This window comes from Chamaea fasciata, unplaced genomic scaffold (assembly GCF_029207755.1).
Source record: "Chamaea fasciata isolate MVZ Bird 193981 ecotype frontalis unplaced genomic scaffold, bChaFas1.0.hap1 SCAF_3, whole genome shotgun sequence".
NCBI lineage: Eukaryota > Metazoa > Chordata > Aves > Passeriformes > Sylviidae > Chamaea > Chamaea fasciata.
In genome coordinates this window covers 85,471,724-85,493,875 of record NW_027094088.1, presented here as the reverse complement: position 1 = coordinate 85,493,875, position 22,152 = coordinate 85,471,724, and the positions used below count along the sequence as shown (strand labels likewise).

The 22,152-nt window shown below is 35.3% G+C and overlaps 1 protein-coding gene across 6 annotated transcripts in view; it reads left to right on the top strand.

The window, feature by feature from the left end:
- ADGRB3 (adhesion G protein-coupled receptor B3) overlaps window positions 1-22,152 on the top strand; it is a 448,258-nt gene that overhangs the window by 409,934 nt on the left and 16,172 nt on the right. For 3 of the 6 annotated variants that reach the window (XM_066179722.1, XM_066179720.1, XM_066179721.1), the window contains 7 exons: window positions 1,816-1,901; window positions 5,362-5,460; window positions 5,781-5,952; window positions 12,866-12,961; window positions 14,319-14,358; window positions 16,885-17,528; window positions 17,687-17,800. In XM_066179722.1, the coding sequence (XP_066035819.1) occupies window positions 1,816-1,901; window positions 5,362-5,460; window positions 5,781-5,952; window positions 12,866-12,961; window positions 14,319-14,358; window positions 16,885-17,528; window positions 17,687-17,800 (1,251 nt within the window). The remainder of the gene's footprint in view (window positions 1-1,815; window positions 1,902-5,361; window positions 5,461-5,780; window positions 5,953-12,865; window positions 12,962-14,318; window positions 14,359-16,884; window positions 17,529-17,686; window positions 17,801-22,152) is intronic. The other 3 variants (XM_066179725.1, XM_066179724.1, XM_066179723.1) reach the window with 2 other exon arrangements.

The window sequence follows — 22,152 nt, the reverse complement described above, 5'->3', positions numbered from 1 at the left end:
CAGTGGATTGCTGTGCCAGCAAAAGCAACAGAAGGAGTGGAACCTGCCAGCAAGTTCTCCATGGCTACTGCTTTTGAAGGCAAAGAAAAAATTGTCATGGCTGGGAAATGTTACTCTTTTTTGTATTAATCTTCCACATCTCTGGACATGCATTTAGGTGTAGGATTCATTTCTGCCTAATTGTAGCTATCTGCAATGTAGATTTCTGTATCTAAGTTACTTATCCCAGTCATATTTTATTGTCAGTGAAAAAAAAACCATACTTTTAGAGATCAAACCATCAGAAGTATTTCATATGTCTGCTTCAGGGTAAGATGAATTACATTCTACCTGTGCCATCGGCTATCAGACATCTGCTCTGCAATCCATATGGATTTTTCACAACAATTTATTTAGCATTTTTCCCTTACAGAGTTTCAATCTAATTCCTCTTTCCACTCCAGAAATTTTATACTGTGATAACTCTATCAGCACTGGTTATTTCTGGTTTTCTCTTGTAAAAGAGAATCAGTCTTATTAGTCATCAACGATATAGCTATTCATCGACGTGAATTTTCCTGAAATGGATGTTTACTACTCCCATAGAGTTTGTCTCATCATTGCCTGGAGTCAAGCCAGGATCCTTTTGTCCAACTCACAGTGCCTGTCATGGTAGAGGAGCCAAGGATGTTTACAAAAAGCCAGTTCTAATTTTCACATGGAAGTAACTGTATGTTCTCTGTTTAATTGGCAAGTCTTTGTTGGGAGATGCTGGAAGTTCCCAGTCACAGTTTGCCCTACCATTAGCTGGTAGCTCTGGAAAGGAGCTGTTCCATGAAGCCACTTAAGCCTAAGCATATGAAGCCAAAGAATTATATAACATCAGCTGAAAAATGTTAATGCTGAAAATAAAGTTGAAAAAGAATTGGCAGGGCAGACTAGCAACAATTAGGTATTTTGGAACAGGTTTTGAAAAACCAGTTGGAAAGGAAAGAAGGATTATCCTTCTCTAATAAATAAAAAAAAGGTACATTCATTTAATAGATTCTAAAGTCGGTATTACCTATTTGAAGGGCCATGCAGAGACAGGTTAATAGAGTTCAGTTCAATAATACAAATGGATAATAACAGTCATTAAGTTGTCCATTAAATGCCATTAATATGCCCATTAAGTGCAAAAGTCCCACAGCTGAAATACTTGTATTTTTTTTAGGTTAGATCTTCAAGCCATGTATGTGATCATAACACCATTTACTTTAATGGGGCTAAACAGACATCCCAGGAATTCATCTGGTCCACAAAAATAGTAAATTGCAGCCAAACAAGGCTCAAAACTGACATTTTGGTGAATGACATAGACAGTGATTTATGTGCAGGAAGATATGGAAAACCACAGGCTAGTTCTGCATAAGTGGGAACACCCACATGGGCCATAAATGTTTAAAAAGGAGCTGTGCTCTGACCAGCTCTTCCCTGTACAGAGAACCCAAACTGCAGTGGTTTTCCTGGAATAGGATTTATACTGTTGCAATTAAAACTGAAAAAATATTAAAGTTATATTACTCAAGCTTCTGGCCATCAGACATGTACAAATATATAGCTTGATACCAGGCATAATTCAAGACCCCAAAACAAGCCTGTTGCAGGGTGTGTGTATATGTCACCTTTTTGAGAATACAGCCTTTTGGTGTGTTCAGGGACTTTGCTACACAGTTTTTGAAGAAATGCTCAGAAATTTAAGAGGAGGCATTTTGCAGGCCTGTAATCCAATACAGCCAGGATACAACATTTTCTTTTAGGCACTGAAAGATCAACTGTTTGTTTTCTGTTTGACAGGTCAACATGGTGATTGGCATTTTGGTATTTAATAAACTTGTTTCCAGAGATGGAATCCTAGATAAAAAACTCAAACACAGAGCGGGGTAAGCAACAACTGGGTTCTTTTAAAGCATATTAAAATGTTATCACCAATTTTCAATTACAGATATTCACCAAAATTGCTTTGATTGTGCTCTGAACTTTTATATCAGTGTAACAGTGTTAACAGATTCCATTAATCTCAAAAGCTGCTGTTGCATTATCCTGAGGGAATGCAACTAAACAAACTGAATATGATAAAACACAAGTACAACAGTATTAAGTTAATAAGAATGAGGATTTAACAAATCTGAGCAGAGGTTTCACAAGATGGTTACATGTGTAAAGCTGTTGCAGTTGGGATAACAGTTTCATGAACTGTGTGTACTGAAGGAATTGATTATTTTTGTGTATCTGTCAAATTTAACTGCTATGGCAAGTAACGTTATTAATTTTCGTTAATTGTTATAAAATGCGTTTTACAGCAATGTATCCCTTACTTAGGTCAATGTTATTCTGCCATTTTGACTAGGAACCTTAGGAATTTGCCTTTGTTCTTACATCCACATAATATCTACATAGGTGTATTTTCTAAATTAGTGTTAAAAGAACATCGAAGTAAAACAATCCCCATTGTTTAAGAGTTAAGAAGAGAAAAAAGGTAAATGTGTCTTGTTGATTATTTACTTGCATTTACATTAAAATTCTGTTTATTATCATGAGAAGAAAATATGACAGTGGTGGTATCAGAAACTGTTCTATAGTGGGTGACAATGAAGTACTGCAGCAGCAAACCTCGATTAATTGCATATTAGAGAAAAATATTTCACGACTGCACCATTACTTTTCTAATGCTTGTGAAAGTGCATTTAAACTTTGAATAATGAGTTTTTACAGTTATATTTTCTAGCGTTGTATTTTGAGCCAGGTTGTAGTTTAACTCCACCAATAGCTGCATTTCTAACAATGATAAATGATGGTATCTTCATTTTTCATTACTGCTAGGGGCAAATTTATTGCAGATTCACTTTTAATTATTTTATCACGTAACTAGAAGTAGAATTCCTAATAAGTTTGATGAGAACACTAAAAATAAATACTTTAGGTGGTGTGATTTGCGTTTCATATTAATTCAATCAAGTCTTTCTGGTTTTCAGTTTTTCCACCATCATTATGACAAACATGTACCAAACTCTGTAATTCTATTTCTTCTGTTTTCATCTCTTTTCATTAGAAAGTATTATTTTAAGAACCTTACTTTTGTCTACATTGCTCCATCAACATTCTGAACTCTGTAATAACACTAGTGAAATCTAGAATATTAAAAAAGCAACCAAATTATTTCAAAAGTAGCAGTGACTTAGTAATCACTAATTCAAATTCACATATGCTCTAATTCCAGTGATATAAGGAGTTGGAACAGCCACAGGATTGGCTTTGTACATTTTGTAGGGATATTCAAAATGATTTATCTGCTTTTTTCTTTTTTCCCAACTACACAGTTGTAGGCTATAGAAATCTTTTGCTTATACTTTATTTTCATGGTGAAACAAATAATTTGTTTTCTAATTGTGCAACTTAGTAAAGTAATATTTTGTTTTAAAATAATCTGTCTTTAAAATATGTGGATAAAGAATCAGAGATTGTTCTGTTAGAAATAACCCTGCCATTTTGGGAAAAGATGTGGATACCCTAATGAGAAACAATCTTACCCTATGTGAAATTATGAGATGGTGGCTTGGCAACAGCATTCCTTGATACTACTTGGCAGATGACATCTCTTGAGTCATTCTTTTGGGCATAGAAATTGGTTCATCATTTGATCATCTCTAGAAAGGTGACTGTCACTCATTCCTCAAGTGTCTTTTGCCAGCCATGCTCAGGGACGCAACTGCATTCTTCCTGACAAACACTGAACTTGTATTTGTCAAAAGTTCAGTCTCAAAAGTTCAGCCCTAGGATTTAAAACAAGTGAATGGGGCAAAATATACTAACTTCATATGCTTTTTATCACCTCAATAAGCATATGGGGAATCAACAAGTGGGAAAAAAATATGTTGATGGATTTCAGTCATTACCTCAGTCCTTTTCCTGGTAAAAGAAGCGTATGCAAATGCCCAGGCTGAAAATTTACATTTGGTTTATACATGCATTAAGTTCTATTATTATTTGCAAGATCCAGAGGAGTTTTGTAGAGGCAAAGAGAGTAATCCAGTCTAATAATGCTGAAACACTGGCAGGCAAAGACAGAAAGTACTTTCACAAACTTAGTTTATACTTACCCAAGCCATTTTTCTAATTCATTCTTTAATCTATATTTTTAATTGGTGCCAGCTGATGTGGATTCACTGAGTTATTTTCTCACCCCAAAATCATCTTATAAAAGATTTTGGTTCTCACTGTTTTCTTACAGAAGAAACCACCTTTCTATGGGAAATATACTTGGTACTTTTTAATGGAAAATCATAATTTGGTTTATCAAAGTGGAAAACACTGGAGTTCAATGTTGTTTTGGATAGTATGTTAAAAGTCCTGTGAGTGCTGGGTTTGGCAATAGCAAAGATTTCAGTAGGTTGAAAGAACTGGGAAAAAATCCAAAATGTTACTTATCTTCATCATGTTGACCACTTTCCAGCTGGGAATATGTAAAACATCCTTACTGTCATCTATATCACATCTTGTTCAGCTATGGTCCCAGTTCTGATAGCAGAAAGATAAGGAATAGGAAAAATGTTTATTTAGTTGATTCAAGAAGCTGAATGCATGCTGTATGGAGAACTTAAATTCAAGGTTTTGTCCTTTAACTCTTCTGACAGGTGCGGAGGTACAGTTGTCTATACAAAATGCTTTGAGCTTAATGCTTGTGTACTGTGTTTTATTAAAAGGCAAAAGAGGTCACCCTTTTTTTAGTACCAACTGATATTTATTTCATCAGATTCCATATGTTTCAAGCCCTGTATTCAGACCTTCATATGACATGAATAAACCCATTCCAAATACTGGTGGGCCATGCAGGTCACTAGTACAAATCTGACTATACAGTATGCACATACTGATTTGATGCTTGAATAAATTTTGCAGGTTTCTTTCCCTATTAATGTTCTGTAATGGTCCATACTTCACACTCCTCTTTTAAGTGACCTGTGCTCTTTCTCAGGCATGTTTGGATGCAACAGTCTTTCATCAGGTCTGAATAGAGGGATTTCACTTTGTGTGTCTATCCTAACACGTGCTTATGTTTACTTCAGTGTACTGAGCAGTTTCTGATCACATTTGGGGCCTTTTTTAGATTCAATAGGAGAAATAGAGTTTTTATGAAATTAAGCCCCATAGCATTAACATGTAAAGCTAACAATAATGTAAAGTACAAAATAAAGTTTTGCAACAATATAGAGCATTCATCTTGAATAAGTCTACTTACTTTTTCTGCATGACGTCATATTTAAAAGCTAAATTTCAGTAGCAACGTTTTTTGGTGACAATTCAATATTTTGTTCTTTTTGTGGGTGTTCTGTTTGTTTGCAGTCAGATGAGTGAGCCTCATAGCGGTTTGACGCTCAAATGTGCCAAGTGTGGAGTAGTTTCAACAACAGCTTTGTCAGCCACCACCGCCAGTAATGCCATGTTAGTCCTGATCATTTACATCTTCTTGTAACAAATCTTATACAGTGCATGTGAGACAATAGTTTGATGATGACAACTGTGTTTGCTAACACTGTAAAAAGTGCTAAGCATATTTAAATACTTTTTTAAAAATTGCAAATGTGTTTATTAACTGAATACAGGATATTCTTTAGAACATAAAGTACAACTGTTACATTCTTGTCTATGATTTTCAAGTTAAATTGATAAAGTGACATCCTTAAATACGTTTTATTTTAATAGTGAGCTTCTAATATTTTTTTTCAATATTACAATGTTGCTTTTCTCTTTTTTTTCTATAGGGCATCCCTTTGGAGCTCCTGTGTGGTGTTGCCACTTCTAGCACTGACTTGGATGTCTGCAGTTCTGGCCATGACAGACAAAAGATCAATATTATTTCAGATACTTTTTGCAGTATTTGATTCATTACAAGGCTTTGTTATTGTCATGGTCCATTGTATTCTCCGAAGGGAGGTGAGGAATGGCTTCCCAGTTTTCCAAAGGGCTGTGCTTCTGTTAATCTCTCAAGTGGTCTTTAATTTTATATACAGCTTGCTCTGCAGAAATGTATATCATGGAATGAGGAAAATAATTTATGGTTCGATGTATAGGAATAAGTAAGGAATAATATAGGAAAGAGGAAAAGAGAAAAAGTGAAAGAGAGGGGGAAGATCGGTTAATTTGAAGTGCAAAATATCAGTGTAAAACTTTACCAACTTAATTCACGGTCTTTTAATCGATCCCAAGTACAGTTGCTTTCTAAGTGTTAGTCTTTCCCAATAAGTGTAAGAAAAGGAAAACATGAATGCCCATCTGAAGACCAAAAGCTGTAGGTTTTTACATTGAAATAGATTCAAACACAACATTTTTTCAGCTTATACTGCCCTAAAAGAGAACACAAGGAGATGATGTGTTATGTTGGTGAAGATCTGCCATTTCAGATCTACAAACTCAGGTACATGCTAAAGTTATGGGGACAGTGAGGATGAAGACAGATGAGTGCTGTGTGAACAGTGAGGACAAGCAGTACCCTGGCCTGCCCTTCACAGCTCAGTGACACACACCTGCCATGGAATTCATCACCACTGAAATCTGATGGCAAAGCTCCTACACAAGTCCTCTTTAATCTGGCTCTGGTGACAGCTTCTCTAACCTGCCTAACCTGCTAACTAACCCCGCATTTTATTGAGATGGGTTTGAGAGTAGTAGCATAAAGCTTTGTTGGCAGATCTGTGGTAATGGGGCCCTCCATCAAAAAGGGGCAGGTGGAGCTGGACTGGAGTATAGTTTCTGGTCCACAGGCATACCTGTGTGCTAGTCATTTATCAGCTTCAAGATATTTACCACAGCAGTAAACCAGATTATAATGTCCAGCATATATCCCTGGGATGGACAAGAGTTTTTTGAAAATCTCAGGACTTAAAAATGAAAAAAACCAAGGAAGATGTTTCAAGAAGGGCTTATTGTCAATGCTGAGTGAGGAATCGCACTTAGGCGTTTCTCTTTTCACCACTGAAACCCTTTAAACTCTGAAATTCAGTATATTAATGAAAAATAATTATGAGTGACATAATTTATTCAATTCTTTCAGCATTGTACCACTTTGCATGAGAATTATATCACTATCCTTCACAGTATGCATATGTGATTATCTTATCAAATAATGAAGTTTTCAATTTTTAAAGAAAAAATCAGTATCTTGCAGAAATTGGCGCTTTATTTTATGCTGATTCCTTCTCCCTTTAATTACACTGTTAGGGGTGATGCACTTTTGTATTTCTTGGTTTATCAGCTCTATATTGGAAGGGGCTTACCTCATTTAATACCTTTTCTTTTTTCTTTCTTTCACTTTTGCTTTTGTTCCTTATTGAGATAATACTCAAGAAAATCTATTTTATGTAGAACTGTCTTGCAATCCTCTTATTTTTTTCAGCAATTTCTTTACCGATATGATTTACATCTGGGAAAGAGGGTAGTCTCATCTGTAAATCTGAAAGCAATAATTTCATTTATGCTTTTAGTACAGTGGTAAGACACTGCATCTATTTTCAGTTGAAAGAATGGTGGTTTCATACTGGTTTTCCTGTCTGTGAAATTTTTGTATCCATTGTGATTTATTAATTAACCTAGAAAAGGCATACCACCTTCCACGTACTGTCCTAGGGAAATATTTTTATTTTAAAATATAGACCTTTTGCTCAAGGTTGCATGTGAAACATTCAAAACCAAGGCAGTATGGACAACATTATCTTTCACAGAGTCATAGAATATTGTCAGTAGGAAGAGATCCATAAGGATCATTGAGTCCAACTCCCTGCTCCTCACAAAACTACCAAAAACTAAACCATTTGACTAGGAGTTGTCCAGACACTCCTCAAACTCTGACCGTGGCTTGGGGCCATGACCAAGTATGTTCCAGTGACTGACCACCCTCAGGGTAAAGAACCCTTTTTAATGTCCAATCTGAATTCCCCTATTCATTTCATTTCCTCATGTTCTAATTCCATTTCCTTCTTTCCTAGTTCTATTTTCTTGTGTCTTTTGTAAAGATACAGAGAGGCTGAAACATATACCTGGTTATCAATCATTGATTTTGTCAAAAAATGACCAAAATCTGTGAGAAATTCTTAATATAACTTAGCATGGCACAGTATAAAATAACATTTAAAAAATAATAAAGCATCAGTTAAACTTGTATCAGTACAGTAATTCGGAAGCTTATTTGGGGAAAAAAATGTATTTTGACTGCTGATGAAAGATGAAAATCAACAGACATCTTCCAACAATGCCTTAAGCCTTAAATTAAAGGTAGATTTCCCATTCTAATGACAGCTCTTTGCTGCAAACGCTTCATTCCCAGGGAATGCTTCAATAGTGCTGAACATCTCATAGAAACATTCTTGTCTGACCATACTCCCAGGTAGGACTGTGGTGATTAAGGTGAAATTAGTCTTTTCTATATGTAAACTCAATATTTAAATTCATAGGATATCTTGACTGGAACCACTTTTAGCTCACTGTTTCTAATGTAAGCAATATGCAAAAATATTGGACTATAAATATGTTTATATAGGAATCTTTTCTTTATGTTTATGTGTCAGTTATGATGAGCTAGTTATGATTTATTTTGTTCACTGCTTGCTTAACAAGTCACAGATGGATAGATAGATAGATAGAGAGAGAGAGAGAGAGAGATAGAGAGATAATCTAACTGCAAAGAGTCATTACTCTGTTTAACAACAGAAGTTGCTCCAGCAGGTCACTTAGCAGTTCTAACATGGAAATTCTAGAAGAAATGCATTTTATAAAACAGCTAAATAATCTATTTACATGGTATTTTTAAAAAATTACCTCATGAGAAGGCCTCCCAGTGAGGCTCAAAAAGCACCAAGGTTTGAAAAGGTTCTGTTTATCAAAATGGAAGAGGTGTTTCTTCCTCAACCATGACAACTTAGGAAGAAGTAAATGTACAGAGAAAACTTACTCAGCAATTAGTAGATTACCTCCAGCCAAAATGATAATAGTGATGTTGGTGGAAGAAAAAGAAGCCTAGGTATATTGTTGATTGAACTTTATTTGACAACACATTTAGTCTTCTTTAGTCCTCCAGATTTAAATTGCAAACTGGTCAAAACACTTGAGGAATTAATTAAGGCATTATTTTTCAGATGGGAAAAGAACATTCATGGAAATTCCTTCAAGAAGCACAAAGAATTAAAAGTTGATGCATTTGAATCAATTTTAATTTCAAAAATGTGTTTGGTCTGCACTTATTTGGTTCAGTTTGCAGCAATAGTCATAGTTGTCTACTTCACAGAAAGAGATTTAAGTCCAGTAATCAATGTTTCAGTCTGACTCTGGAGTCTGGCTTTCCAGCTCCAGAGACCCCCAGGTGAGTACAGGCCAAGAGAGTGGCCATCATGCAGAGTGGGCAATGCCATCTTTGCAGTGCACATGGTGCCTCCCAGCTGAAAGAACAGTCTGGTGCTTTGGGTTGTCTGCAAAAGCATTTAGCTCTGCCAGTGCCTGTCAAGGAAATCCTGCCAACGTATTTGTCACTCTTGATGACGGCTAGAAAGCTATCTCAGTTATAGCCTATAAGATTGATCTAATATTTATAGCATGCCAGCACAGGCAAAACAATAATTCTGACTGTCAGGGGGAAAAAAATCTGGGGAGGAATATATCTCCATAAAATTCAAACAAAGAGGACAGCCGTGCTTTACTATGCCTTTATCGTCATTACATCACAAAAAGAGAGAGACTTCTAAAATGGTGTATAAAAGCCCCTTTTTTTTCCTCTTAGTTGTATTGATATAAACATAAGTGATGGAAACATTCATTACTATCTCTAACACGCTGTGTTGAAAACCTTTTGTGACATGGGCTGCTTTAGGAAGCCAGATATTTTCACCAACTAAGATGTGCAGCTGGAAGAGATCTAAGTAATGTATCATCTCTTTCTGTCCACCATCAATTCAGTCTTTTAGAAAGACATTAAATCTTTCTATACTTCTATTTCCTAACTTCTAAAATGAATATGATACTTTTTAAGCATAAGACCTTTCATAGACTATTTGTAAATTTTGGAAGAAAAATGCAAAGCAGTTAGATATTATTGCTTTATTTTGCCTTCTTAGCCCGGAGAGCCTAGAGTTGTTCTTTTTTTTTCCCTTACCTTGCTGTTTAAACACTTAATTGGGCATTGGAAAATGGTGATGGATGTGTCACAGAACAATACAAGGGACCAGCATTAAAGCTTATCTATCTCAGCAAAACAGTTTGCCTGATCTGCTTGAACACAAGATGCTTTGATTTGAATCACACTTAGTAACTTATGTTAATGCTGGTGATGGGAGGAACCCACATGTAATTTTTTCTTTAGCTGTGCTCTGCGGAGTCGAGAGCATTTGGATTAAATTCATCGTTGGCGTCTAGAGCCCACATTTCAGAATTGCAGGAGAAAAATAAAAAGTACATGAGTAGGGCAAGGGTAAGTTATAAAAGCTTGGAGCTGGTTACTGTTGCTAAGGAAACTACTTCCCTGGTATCCGCACGTTCATCACATCTGTCTTTCCTTCTCTGCCTGGCTCTAAGAAAATCTTGTAACATGATGTTAAAAGGCAAGAGGAAAAGCAAGATTATGTTTCAAAGTAAAATCTAAAGACAGCACAGTCTTTACATACTCAAACTTAACAATTTTGAACAAGCAGTTTAGAAGAGTAAGCTGGTATTTAGAAAGTTCAACCATTTTGATTCTGACTTGGGTGAGGACATCTAGAAATTGCAACATATGTCAGTATCGTAGATAACGCTGCATTTGACATTCTGTTAACATGTTCAGATCATATGCTGCTTGCACTTCAGAAGCATTGTAAGAAACATGCACATTTAAGAGGATCCTAAAATCAAGATTCACTCCTTTAATGTAGAAGGCACTGAAAGTATGACATGAGATTCTCGAGAGGTCTGGAGCTATTAGTACTGGGGGGCCTCCATGAGCATAGAGTCCCAAGAATTAGGAGACTTACTGCACATAGTGCAGTGAGGTAAATAGTACGTTCTGAAGTAACAATGCTTTGGGGTCAAGCATCGTATGCCTTGAGATGAGATTCAGCACAGCTGGGGATGCTTTGAAGGAAGCATTTTTCATTATATTTTTTGTAAAATCACTGTGCCAGTGCTTATCCAAGTGTATAAAACTCTGAAGTGTGACCTAACTCCAGCATTGATAAAGTGAGAGAAGGCTTGGATTAAATTTGTAGCAACTGGGAGATGCCAAATTAAATTAACATCAAACACATGGAAGACCAAAGCAAGTGTAGTGACCTAAAATCAGAATCTGAGTTTTGATGCAGCACACTTTAAATTACAACATGTGGTAAGTCTTCGTGTTTTGAAATAAATCCAAGCCTTCCCACCTTGCTTCACTCTTTTTTCTACCCTATTTTTGGCTCCCTCCACCTGCAACCGTCACTTATCAAGATTGTAGAGCATTCCTATTAATTTAAGGGTTGAGCCCTTTAAAAAATGCTTTAAAAAAAAATTAGAATTTTTTTAAATTTCATTTTTCTCTTTTGAGATAGCTCCTAAACAACTCATATTAGAACATGATACATTTAAAGGGGACAACATCTCATCAGCAACAATTGATGAATTATCCTCTTCTGCTGTTCACAAAATGTCCATGAGTAGAAGAACATTTTCACCCTTTAAATTATTCTGAATAAGACATCAAGTAATTTTTACAGATAAGAAATGGAATGTATTTTTAATAGGCATTTGATTCATAGTACTTTAGAACAAGAAATTGTATCACCCAACCAAGTTCCTGTTTTCCAAGTCACATCTTGCAATCAGGAATATGATTATATATTTAATATAGACACTTGCATTTCTGGCACTAAAATCCACACTGTAAAACATTACATTCCAAAAGTTGCCTTGACATCCTTATTTTTGAGATAAAGCAGTAAAATAAGTTTGCATTCTGCTGTCAGCAAACAGGAATTGTGTTTTCTTTTTGAATGTGCCTCTCTGTTGAAGCGCATTTCTAACAGAAGTGCTGTATGTCTTTAGACATACACTCTGTCCAAAATGAATGTAAAAATATCATTTCCTATTAAAAAATGATTCCTCAAATATACTGTGTTTTAGGGACAAGTCTTCAAATTTACTTTATGGATCATATCAATAAATCGTAATTTCTGATAACTTCCTTTTGTACTTTCAAGAAATCTGTCTATGTCCAAAAAGTCCACTTTTCTTCATGTGCTCACATTGAAGATACTTCTCTCATCTGAAGACTTTTACTCCTAGAAGAGATGCATTAGTTTCCCTCTACATGGACCTAAATATTATTATTGGAATCAGTAATGTCTTTCAAATAGACTTATTCTTTAAAGTACAATTAGGAGATTACAATAATTGTTAAGAACAGATTTCAATAACAGTCTGATTACAATAACTGTAAAGAACTGTCTTTCAAGAATCATACATTTATCAAGAAGAAGATACACTTTATCTAGCAATGCTTAGCAGTATATCTGTTATTCTTGTTATCAGACCTCTACCAAAGTGAGTAAGACAAAGCCAAATACTATCATCAAAACAGATTTGGGTTAAATACCATATAATCACTGTCTAGTACTTAATTCTGGCTATACATAAAGCTAATTCTGTGGTCTTGATGTAATGGACTGACAAATTTGTAGCAGCCACAAAGTATAACAAATGTATGAAGTGACAGAAATAGGCATTTATGTTTATTGCCTCTGATTTATGAAGTGGGCTAAAGAAAAGTCATGCACTGTATTCCGTATGATTTAATTTAATCTCAAATAAGAGTCTATGATGTTACTAGAGAATCAGTATATTTTTTTCACAGGTTCAAGATGCATTCAGATGTCGGCTAAGAAATTGCCAGGATCCAATCAATGCAGATTCTTCAAGTTCTTTTCCTAATGGACATGCTCAAATCATGGTTAGCTTTTATTTTCTTCTTTGAATATGAATTTAGTGTTCCTAACTAAAAGAAAAACTTATACTATTGTCGGAGGCAAGTTTGCATAGCTGAAATATTAACACATAAGCAAAAGACTGTTTAGGTCATCATCTGTTTTCTTAAATATCTTAGCAAGTTTTAAATTATTGGTGTGATTATTTAGTGGAGCACAGTGAATTAATATCTTCCACCAGTGTTCTTTAAGCTTTTCATAAGAGAAGAGAGACATAAGAGAATAAAAAATAAGAATACATGGTGACTTTTTCTAGTGTTGGTGTGAAGAGTACTGATGTATTTCCCTTCAGAAGATCTTGAAAAATGTTCTCAAACAAGACAAGGAGAAACAGCTAGACATTCTACAGGGGGAATCTATTTAGTGTGTTAAATTAAGAGACAGTGAATTCTGCTAATATTATTAGGTGATATATTAAGACAACATATTGGTCCCTTCACTTTGAACAACTCCTTGTCATTGACTATAATGGTCAGAATCAGGCCCTGAAGACATGCAAGGCTCAGCAAAAACACAAGATACAGCAAGCTGATGCCCTTCAAAATGATGACTCAAAAAATAATTTAATGTTTGGACTTCACAAGCAAGAAAGAGATCAGTTTTACTGAACATTTAGAATGGAATAAACTTTTTGTGAAAACAAAAAGTAAATAAATACCTCAACAGAATAAATAGGGGTTTTTTTTAACTAGGAAAAGTGTGCTTTGATTTCCAACTGTTAAAATTCTTTCTTAGTTCTCACAATTAATTTTTGCACAATGGAATAAATAATAGTTGTTTTCAGGGAGTACAAAAAATTTATATGACTACATTAGTAGCAAGAAATGACAGAATGTTTCATATCAAATAAGCACTTCATAACACATTAATAAAGTTTCAAAAAGGATGGAGTATTTGAATTACACTTATTCACAGTAATTTGTATGGCAGGCTATTTTTCATACTTCTTTTCATAACAAAACCATGAAAAGCTTCTTTAAAGAAGATCCTTTGATGAGATGTAAAAGTTATTCTTCCATATACATTAAAAACTATACACTGTATCATTTTATTAAAGTTGTATACTCTACTTCCACCTATTTTATTTAATTTTTTCTGGTCAGGCAGCATACTTTGAAAACCACCCAGTTATATTTTAGGAAACTTTGTGAAGCTCTGCTGTTGTAAAACAGTACACTTCACCTTCTCAGCAACAAGAAACCACTTTTAAGAGACTGTCACCCTGTAAGTAGGACATTTTTGGAAGCGCTAGTTGGAAAAAAGGTATTGTGGTTTATTGTTGAATTAATAATGGCTGTTCTGTTTCACTGTTTCTTGTTACAGACTGATTTTGAGAAGGATGTGGACATTGCTTGTCGGTCAGGTAAGACCTTTGAGAGAGTATTTAGCCAACGAAAAGTAGTCTTGTATGAATTCCTTGTGAAGTGAAAACCAGAAAAATATTGGGGTTTAGCTGTTTATAGGACATTTTTATTAATTTTAACAAAAGAAAATGTGAAAAATTATGGCACTGTATTACACTTATTTAATTTTGTTACTAAGGCCATTAACTAGAACTCAGCATTTGGAAAGGAGTCAACGGTCTGACTGTCTATTAGAAAGCAAATGGTTGGGAAAAGAAGATAATTCATAACACGTTTAGCTTTCCTTTCCTGGTACACAAGCAAATGTGAAAACATCATTTTACTTTAACAAAAATATTTAAAATAGTATATCTTGACAGCTATATATGAAGGATGCATCAATTTGCATTTATTTTAAAGAGGGTATATTTTATAGGATTCTAAGTGAAACCAATAATAGTTTAAGGAAATTAAGCTTTATTCCACTTTAATGAGAAAAGTTGCAGGTCTTTTAAAGATATTTCAGTAGTATGATCTTTAATCACTTGGCTATGTTTGTTTCCATATATTAAAGACAACACATTTTGAGCTATTTGTTTTCCAACCTTGTTTAAATAGTGCAGTGTAAAATAAATGACTATTTAAACTCTACAAAATTTTTTTAATTGAGGAGATATCTCCAAAGGACAGTTTTTCCTAGGGAAACAATCTTGCCTAAACACCCTCAGCTTTTAATAAAGGGAAAGAGAGAATGTGTCCTTTCTACAGGGTGAGTCAGAGCAGAAGCCTGATTTAGCTGTTCTGCATCAGCCACCTGAAGGACACTCTCTCTTCACTGGCTATATGTGGAGCCAAGAAAGCTGATCTCATTAAGGTGAAGTTTGAGTTTCAAGTCACCCACGTTTAAAAAACTGCCAATTGAGTTTCTTGCTGTATAGACTTAGCTCTTCCCTACAGATCAGTTTTAATACGTACATGTATTTTGGAGGAATCAGGATAGTGCTTTGTAACACAAATGCCTGTGTGTCACCATTCAATGCAGACAAAAATCCAGCATTTATCCATGTAGTTCCCACTTCCCACCTGTGATAACATAGCTCTGCAGTACAGAGGACCTTGTCAGAGTCATCCTAAAAGAGGTTGACTCTGAAAGCAGTTATGAACAGGCTTTACTAGATAAGCATTTGAACTCACTTTCTCTAATGAAAATTTGATAGATTACTGTTTGAAATGTCTCTCGATAAGTGTCACTGGAAACAATGAAACAGCCACTGAAATCAGGTATTTGTGCACAGTTGTTTAGAAGTAAATTATTCTTTTCATAATTGAAATAAAAAATGAGAGTCAGTTTAGTGTGAGGAAGGAGAGTCAGATGTCTTATGAGCTGTTTGCTATGGAAAAAGGCAGTGATCTGACAGGCGGGTACTGGGGGATCTGGGTCATCAGAGCCCTTGGGCAACCAGAAGAGAAGTAAATGTAATACCTAGATACTTCAAGTTGTCTTTCTGTCTCAGCCCATGAGATGGGTTTTGTTGTCTAAAATAGCACTGGTGTGAATTAAAATATTTTCAACCAGGACCAGAAAATCCCTGCATCCAGCTGGAATAAGCGCAGTAATTGGTTACTTTAATTTTTTTTTTCTACCCTTTTTCTTTCATTACAGGCGTTGTATTATAGACTTTTTTTTTTTAAGATGAATAATTGTGATTGAATAAATGCTTTGCTTTTGAAGCCATTCTTCAATGCTTCTGGAAATTTTGAATTTTATGACAGTATTAGTAACTTTTACATGTAAACCTCAAAACAAAAATTGCTGAATGTTGCTACAAGTTTGACCGGAAAGGTCTAGGCCTAGAACAAAAGTGGGTTATGACTCTGCTATAAAACATGTTTATATTCTTTATAACCCTTTCAGATACAGTAAAATATTCTTTCAGATACCAATGAAATTTCTTCCCAATGTGGTAATTCTTTTGTCATTTTCGTTTAAAACATAATTTAACAAAAAAGAGTTTTTAAAAGTCAGTGAAAAGGAACATTTAGGAACACATGCTCATAGTTATAATCTTATGGTAGGTCATTACAATAGATCGACAAAATGATTCTGCCTTACAATCTGTTTGACATTTTCCAGGAGGTTATGTGGAGTTAATAATGGCAGTATAGATGTCATAGACGTATATAGATGTATTTTTTTGGAAAACCCTTAATGAGTTCCACATGGCAGACTTCTGCTTAAGCTGTAAGTAACCTAAAATCTATGTAAGTCAGTAGGAATAAATAAAGTGTTTTGAGTTCATATAAATTACTGAAGCTAGTCAGAGATCAGTGTCAGTTATACACAGTAGATTAAGAGAACAAAAAACCCAAAACCACAGGAAAGCTGTTCTAAAACCAATATTTATAAAACAAAAGTTAAAAAGTGTAAAGAAAAGATTTTAGAAGATGCACTGGTAAAAGAAGCACTGCTAGATAAAGCCAAAAGAGAAGTCAGTGTTGGGTTGATATGGTTTCATGCTGTAAGAATCCTGTTCTCTGACCCACAGTTCTGCATAAAGACATTGGGCCTTGCAGAGCAGCAACTATAACAGGAACACTTTCTAGAATTTCACTAAACGATGAAGAGGAGGAAAAGGGACCAAACCCTGAAGGAATGAGCTATTCAACCTTGCCTGGAAACATCATCTCCAAAGTCATCATCCAGCAACCAACAGGTCTCCACATGCCTATGAGTATGAGTGAACTGGCCAATCAGTGCTTGAAAAAAGACAACAGTGAGCTGCGGAGGACTGTGTACTTGTGCACTGATGACAATTTGAGAGGTGCAGACATGGACATAGTCCATCCTCAAGAACGGATGATAGAAAGTGACTATATAGTAATGCCCCGGGGCTCAGTAAATACCCAGCCATCACTAAAGGATGAAAGCAAAATGAATATAGGCATGGATACCTTGCCTCATGAAAGGCTGTTGCACTACAAAGTTAATCCCGAGTTTAATATGAATCCCTCTGTAATGGACCAATTTAATATCAATTTAGACCAGCATCTTCCCACCCAAGAACATATGCAGAGTTTGCCATTTGAGCCCCGCACTGCAGTGAAGAATTTCATTGCCTCAGAGCTGGATGACAATGCAGGATTATCAAGAAGTGAAACTGGATCCACAATATCAATGAGCTCTTTAGAGGTCAGTGGTGCATAAACAAATTGCATGCTCTGTTGTTCTAATTTTATGATAAGACAATAAATTGTGTCTTGTGTCTAAGGGGTGAAGCTAATGTTTTAATTCAGTATAAATTATTGTTTGGGATCATACACTGCTGTTCATATTTCTCTTATTATCAGAAGTGTTTATACCTAGAAAACAAGACTAAAGTTTCAGAGCCAGTCTGTATGAAAAAATATAGTTCTGGAGATTTAACATTCCACACGACTGCCGAGGATTTCGTGACCTACCAGGTAAAGTCCACTGGAAAATTCTGTGTTGCTTTGAGAAGAAAAACTATTCCTGCAAGATACAAGTGCTAATCATTTGCCCTACCTGCAAGCACATGCAGTTGAAAATATTTGCCATGTTATTGCTGACAATCATATCTGTCTCTCAGATATGATAGGTCCGATTCTGCTCTCATTGGTGTAAATCTTGGATTCTTTCATCCAATAGTTCACCATTTACTGATTTAGTTTTGTTTGCAAGTGCATGCAGGCATTGGTACAACTGATGTGTGCAATAGATACAGGTGGGCTTCGTGTGGAGTATCACAGATTTCAGTCAGATTGCTAAAGTGAACTGAAAAGCCTTTAAAAGGCTTTCAGTTATTACTACAATCTGTCTGTGGGATTTAAGCATTTTCAAAGTGAAACTATTGAAATAAATTGTTAAGACCTAAGAATCAAATGCTGCCATTCGTATTAAGCTCTTACCTATAAAAGCCAGGAGTGAGCTGAAGTTAATTTCATATTTGGAACTCCTTAAGAATTGGGAATACATTTCACCAGCGTGTCAAATGTTGTGAAACATGGCAATTTTTGGGACAGAGAAAGACAAATGAGAAAAAAACATGGTACTCACTCATTCTCTGAAAGAAGCTACACATGGAAAAAAATTCTACTGTATGTGTAAACTTGAAGCCATTAGCTATTACTCTACAATGTTTGGACCCGTCTGTGTAGGGAAACAGAGACTCAGCCTGATTTTTAAATTTTTAGGTGCAACTGTAGCTGATACTTCATAAATGGTGGACACTTATGGATATTTCTTTTAACATGGAGTTGAAGTTTTCTGTAGATGAAGTTTTATGAAGATTTTGGGCAGAAGATCGGAATTTAGTTTCTTTTCAAGAGACATCTTTGCAGGCTTTGAAAGCAAAATATTTTCCATGCTGTTTATATTGTGTGTGTACTACCCTAAGTTTTTACAAGACTTCATTTAACTTAAAAATTAATAGAAAATGAAGTATGGGATCTGCAAGGAATCAAAAATTATCAATTTTTTTGTTGTTGTTAAAGTGAATATGTATAGTCTTGGACAAATTAACAAAATTATTTCTAAAAGATAGTTTAAGTGCTTGTCCCTTCAGTGCTCAGATAGACAGGCTCTTTCAAAGCAAGTCTGCATTGTTGAAATTATTGCCCTCAGTTCAGGTATATTAGTTAATAGGTCTCAGGTGGTACACAGGAGTTCTCAAATTTAATGCAACCCCAGAAGCAGAATAGCTAAGGTCACCTTCCAGCAGTATGCTCTCCCACCTATCTACAACACAGTCTTTCAGATTATTTTTGTCAGATATAGAGGCTTAAATCCAGTCCAGTTAATATTAGACATATGGATGTGTGAGGACGATTCATAATTGTTTGAGACGATGGACATATATGCCACCATACCACCCACTCTAAATTAATTTGTGGTGATGCCTCTTTCCTTCCATTGGTGAAAAAGTTCACCTAGGACACCTAAGGGAGGGGAAAAAAAAAAAAAAAAAGCAGATCTTAGTTAAGTTGTAAAAATCGTGACAATAGTTACTTCATCATACACAAAATTATAGTTCCTGACACCACTTTGGAGTATAGGCCTGAAAATTGGTCAGTATAATGTACTGCTCCTTTAAGTTATTTTTCTGTGTTTGTATCATATTTTAACTTTACCTCTAAGATGGGATGTAGACACGGAATCTCAGTCATCATTCTGTATATCATTTTTATGCTCAGAAGAGACTACTAAGTATGTAGTAGAAAATACAGTAAACTATAATAGGATAGTAAATATGTAGCCTCTTCTAACTTGGGAAAACATACTAGTTTTAGCAGGCTGTATTTTGGTCCAGAAAGCGAGTTATGTTTGTAAGCCTCATCAAACCCAGCATAATCCCATGTACTAGGAAAAAGACACAGATATCAGAGCAGGTCAGAAATGAAAGATACTGTGTCAGCTTTTGTGTCTGCCTTTGTGATTCCCAACATTACTTGATGAGGATGTGGTGCCCTGAATTGAAGATAAGCATGTGCTGCACTGAAATGAAGATAGGAACACGAGAGAAAATTCTGTATAGAAGAAAACCGGAGTCTCAAGCAGATCCTGATAAGCAGATCCAGCCAGATAAAAGAATGTGATTGTGTTTTTACCTATGCAGTGTGTAAGAAGCAAGGGTTGAGGTAAAGTCCAAAATGTTATTGGCTAAAACTGACCAGCTGGATTAACTTCTGTACTGCCTTTAACAAAGTAGAAAAGGGAGGGCAAAGAATTTGCAAGACTTTTCAAAAGACAGGGTTTGTCGAACTTTATGTAGCAGCAAAACCTGCAGCAGGACATTCAAGATCACCCTGCCCACCTTTATCCTGATAAAGCATGAGACCAGCTCTAAAGGAAAAGACCCTGAGCAGTAGAAACCTCCCCCTCCTATCAGCTTGTAGTTGGAACACTGCTACAGTATCAGCAAAAAAACCCTTATATCCTGACTTCTAACTCTGAAGGGAGGATCCACCACCCCTACCATTATATATCTAAATGTAGGCATTCCCTTTCAGAAATGGAAAAAGAGCTCTTCACATTTGGCTCTCCTATAGAGTCAATTGAGACAAATAGCCATTTTTAGGCCACTTTTAGACATCTGCTCCAGGATGAAGTAAATGACATGTCTCAGTGCTGGTGTCTCTTTTCAGATTCCATGGAGGAAACCAGAATGAGGCAGTAGTTCAAACACAAGCATCAAAAATGTTGATGTCCTAAATTTAGTCAGATGAATCCTACTGTGTGTCACAAACTTTCGTCTAAAACTTTTATATCTATATTTTTTTCTGAAGGAAATGCTTAGATGTGAACAATTAAATGCTTTATTATGTATGGAGGAATTTTATTTTCAAAAGATAGTTTGAAAATGCCATAATATTTACATACAAGTATTGCCTAGATAAATATAAATTTAAGGATGTGCAGATTCACAATGTGCAAACTGGTGATTTTTATTTTATTTGGTACTCACCCAATGGCACTTATGTGATTATAGGCACAGGCAGGCATGTCAGCACATCACGGAGTTTCTGAGGAGGACTAATTGAACATCTGGTCAATCTCCTGCACATCTCTTATGTGCATGGATTAAAAGTGGCTTTGGCTTTTGCTACCTTGGCACCAAAGTGGCTTGGAGTATGCCTCTTCAGTTCAAAATGTGTTGATTTTAGTGAAGAAAATGCTCAATACAGTCTTTTGGAATGGTTTTTGTTTTGAAAATATACACTGAGTGTTGTGCACATTAAATGAAATTACTTTGAAGTGAAGTATTGCATTCCCAGACATTTAGATGCAGAGGAAAGTTAGAGGGTTTGAATGCAGAGGAAGAAGCTGGTCTGGGAAAGATATCTCCAGGATAAGTAATTAATCTCTTTTTACTGAGCAAAAAAATGGATGAAGAAGTAGATACCTGTGAAGAGACTTGCACTGTTACCTTTGTGGAAGAAAAATAAATGGTTCTTTGAAGGGAACCATGGTTGGTGTAATGGGAGCAGAAATGGAAAAGAGCTGAAAAAAGACAAACATTATAAAAATTATAAAATTAAGAACATGCAAAGACAGAAAATTGAAGCATTTATTAAACGGCGAAAAATGTCACCTGCTTTATAAGAACAGGAAGGAAAGGACTTCACAAATTATTTGTAATGTGAAGAACTGGAATTCTCTTTCCAGCTTCATATCTTCTTTATTTTTCTGTCTCAGATTCTGCTGTGAGATCTTTATGTGTAGTAAGTTGATTGTGTGACCAAAATATTTCTTCTGTATTCATTTATGAGAGCTCTTAATACATTCAAAGACAGTCAACTCTGGAGGTCCTTGGCCAAATCACTGACAGGGGACTTAGGGGAGAAAATACTGTTACGGCTGAGAAAATAAAGGTATATGCTAAAGACAGTGAAGTGCAAAGAAAAAGTAAAGATAGGTAAAGAGGAGAAAAAAAGACTATTAAAAAAAGGTGGGAATATGGCAGAAATGGAGAGTAAACAAAATGAATGTATTAGGAAGAATGAGATAAAAATAGCAGGGAAGAAACAAGGTCTAAAATAATAACAATAATAATAATAAAATCTCCAAACCAGGAAAGGGGAGAAAAAATACAAAGTTAAAATAGTCAGTCTCATCAATAAAAGTACCAGAGCATCAGGCAGAACAAAAGCAAAATGGTATGAAGCTATTCTGATTTATGAAATGAGAAGTAAAAAAAGAGAACAAAAATAGAGAGACGAGCACCACAGGAATTTCTTCTTTGTCATGTTTCCACATTGCATTTATTTTCAGGCATTCTGTATCTTAGATTTCTATC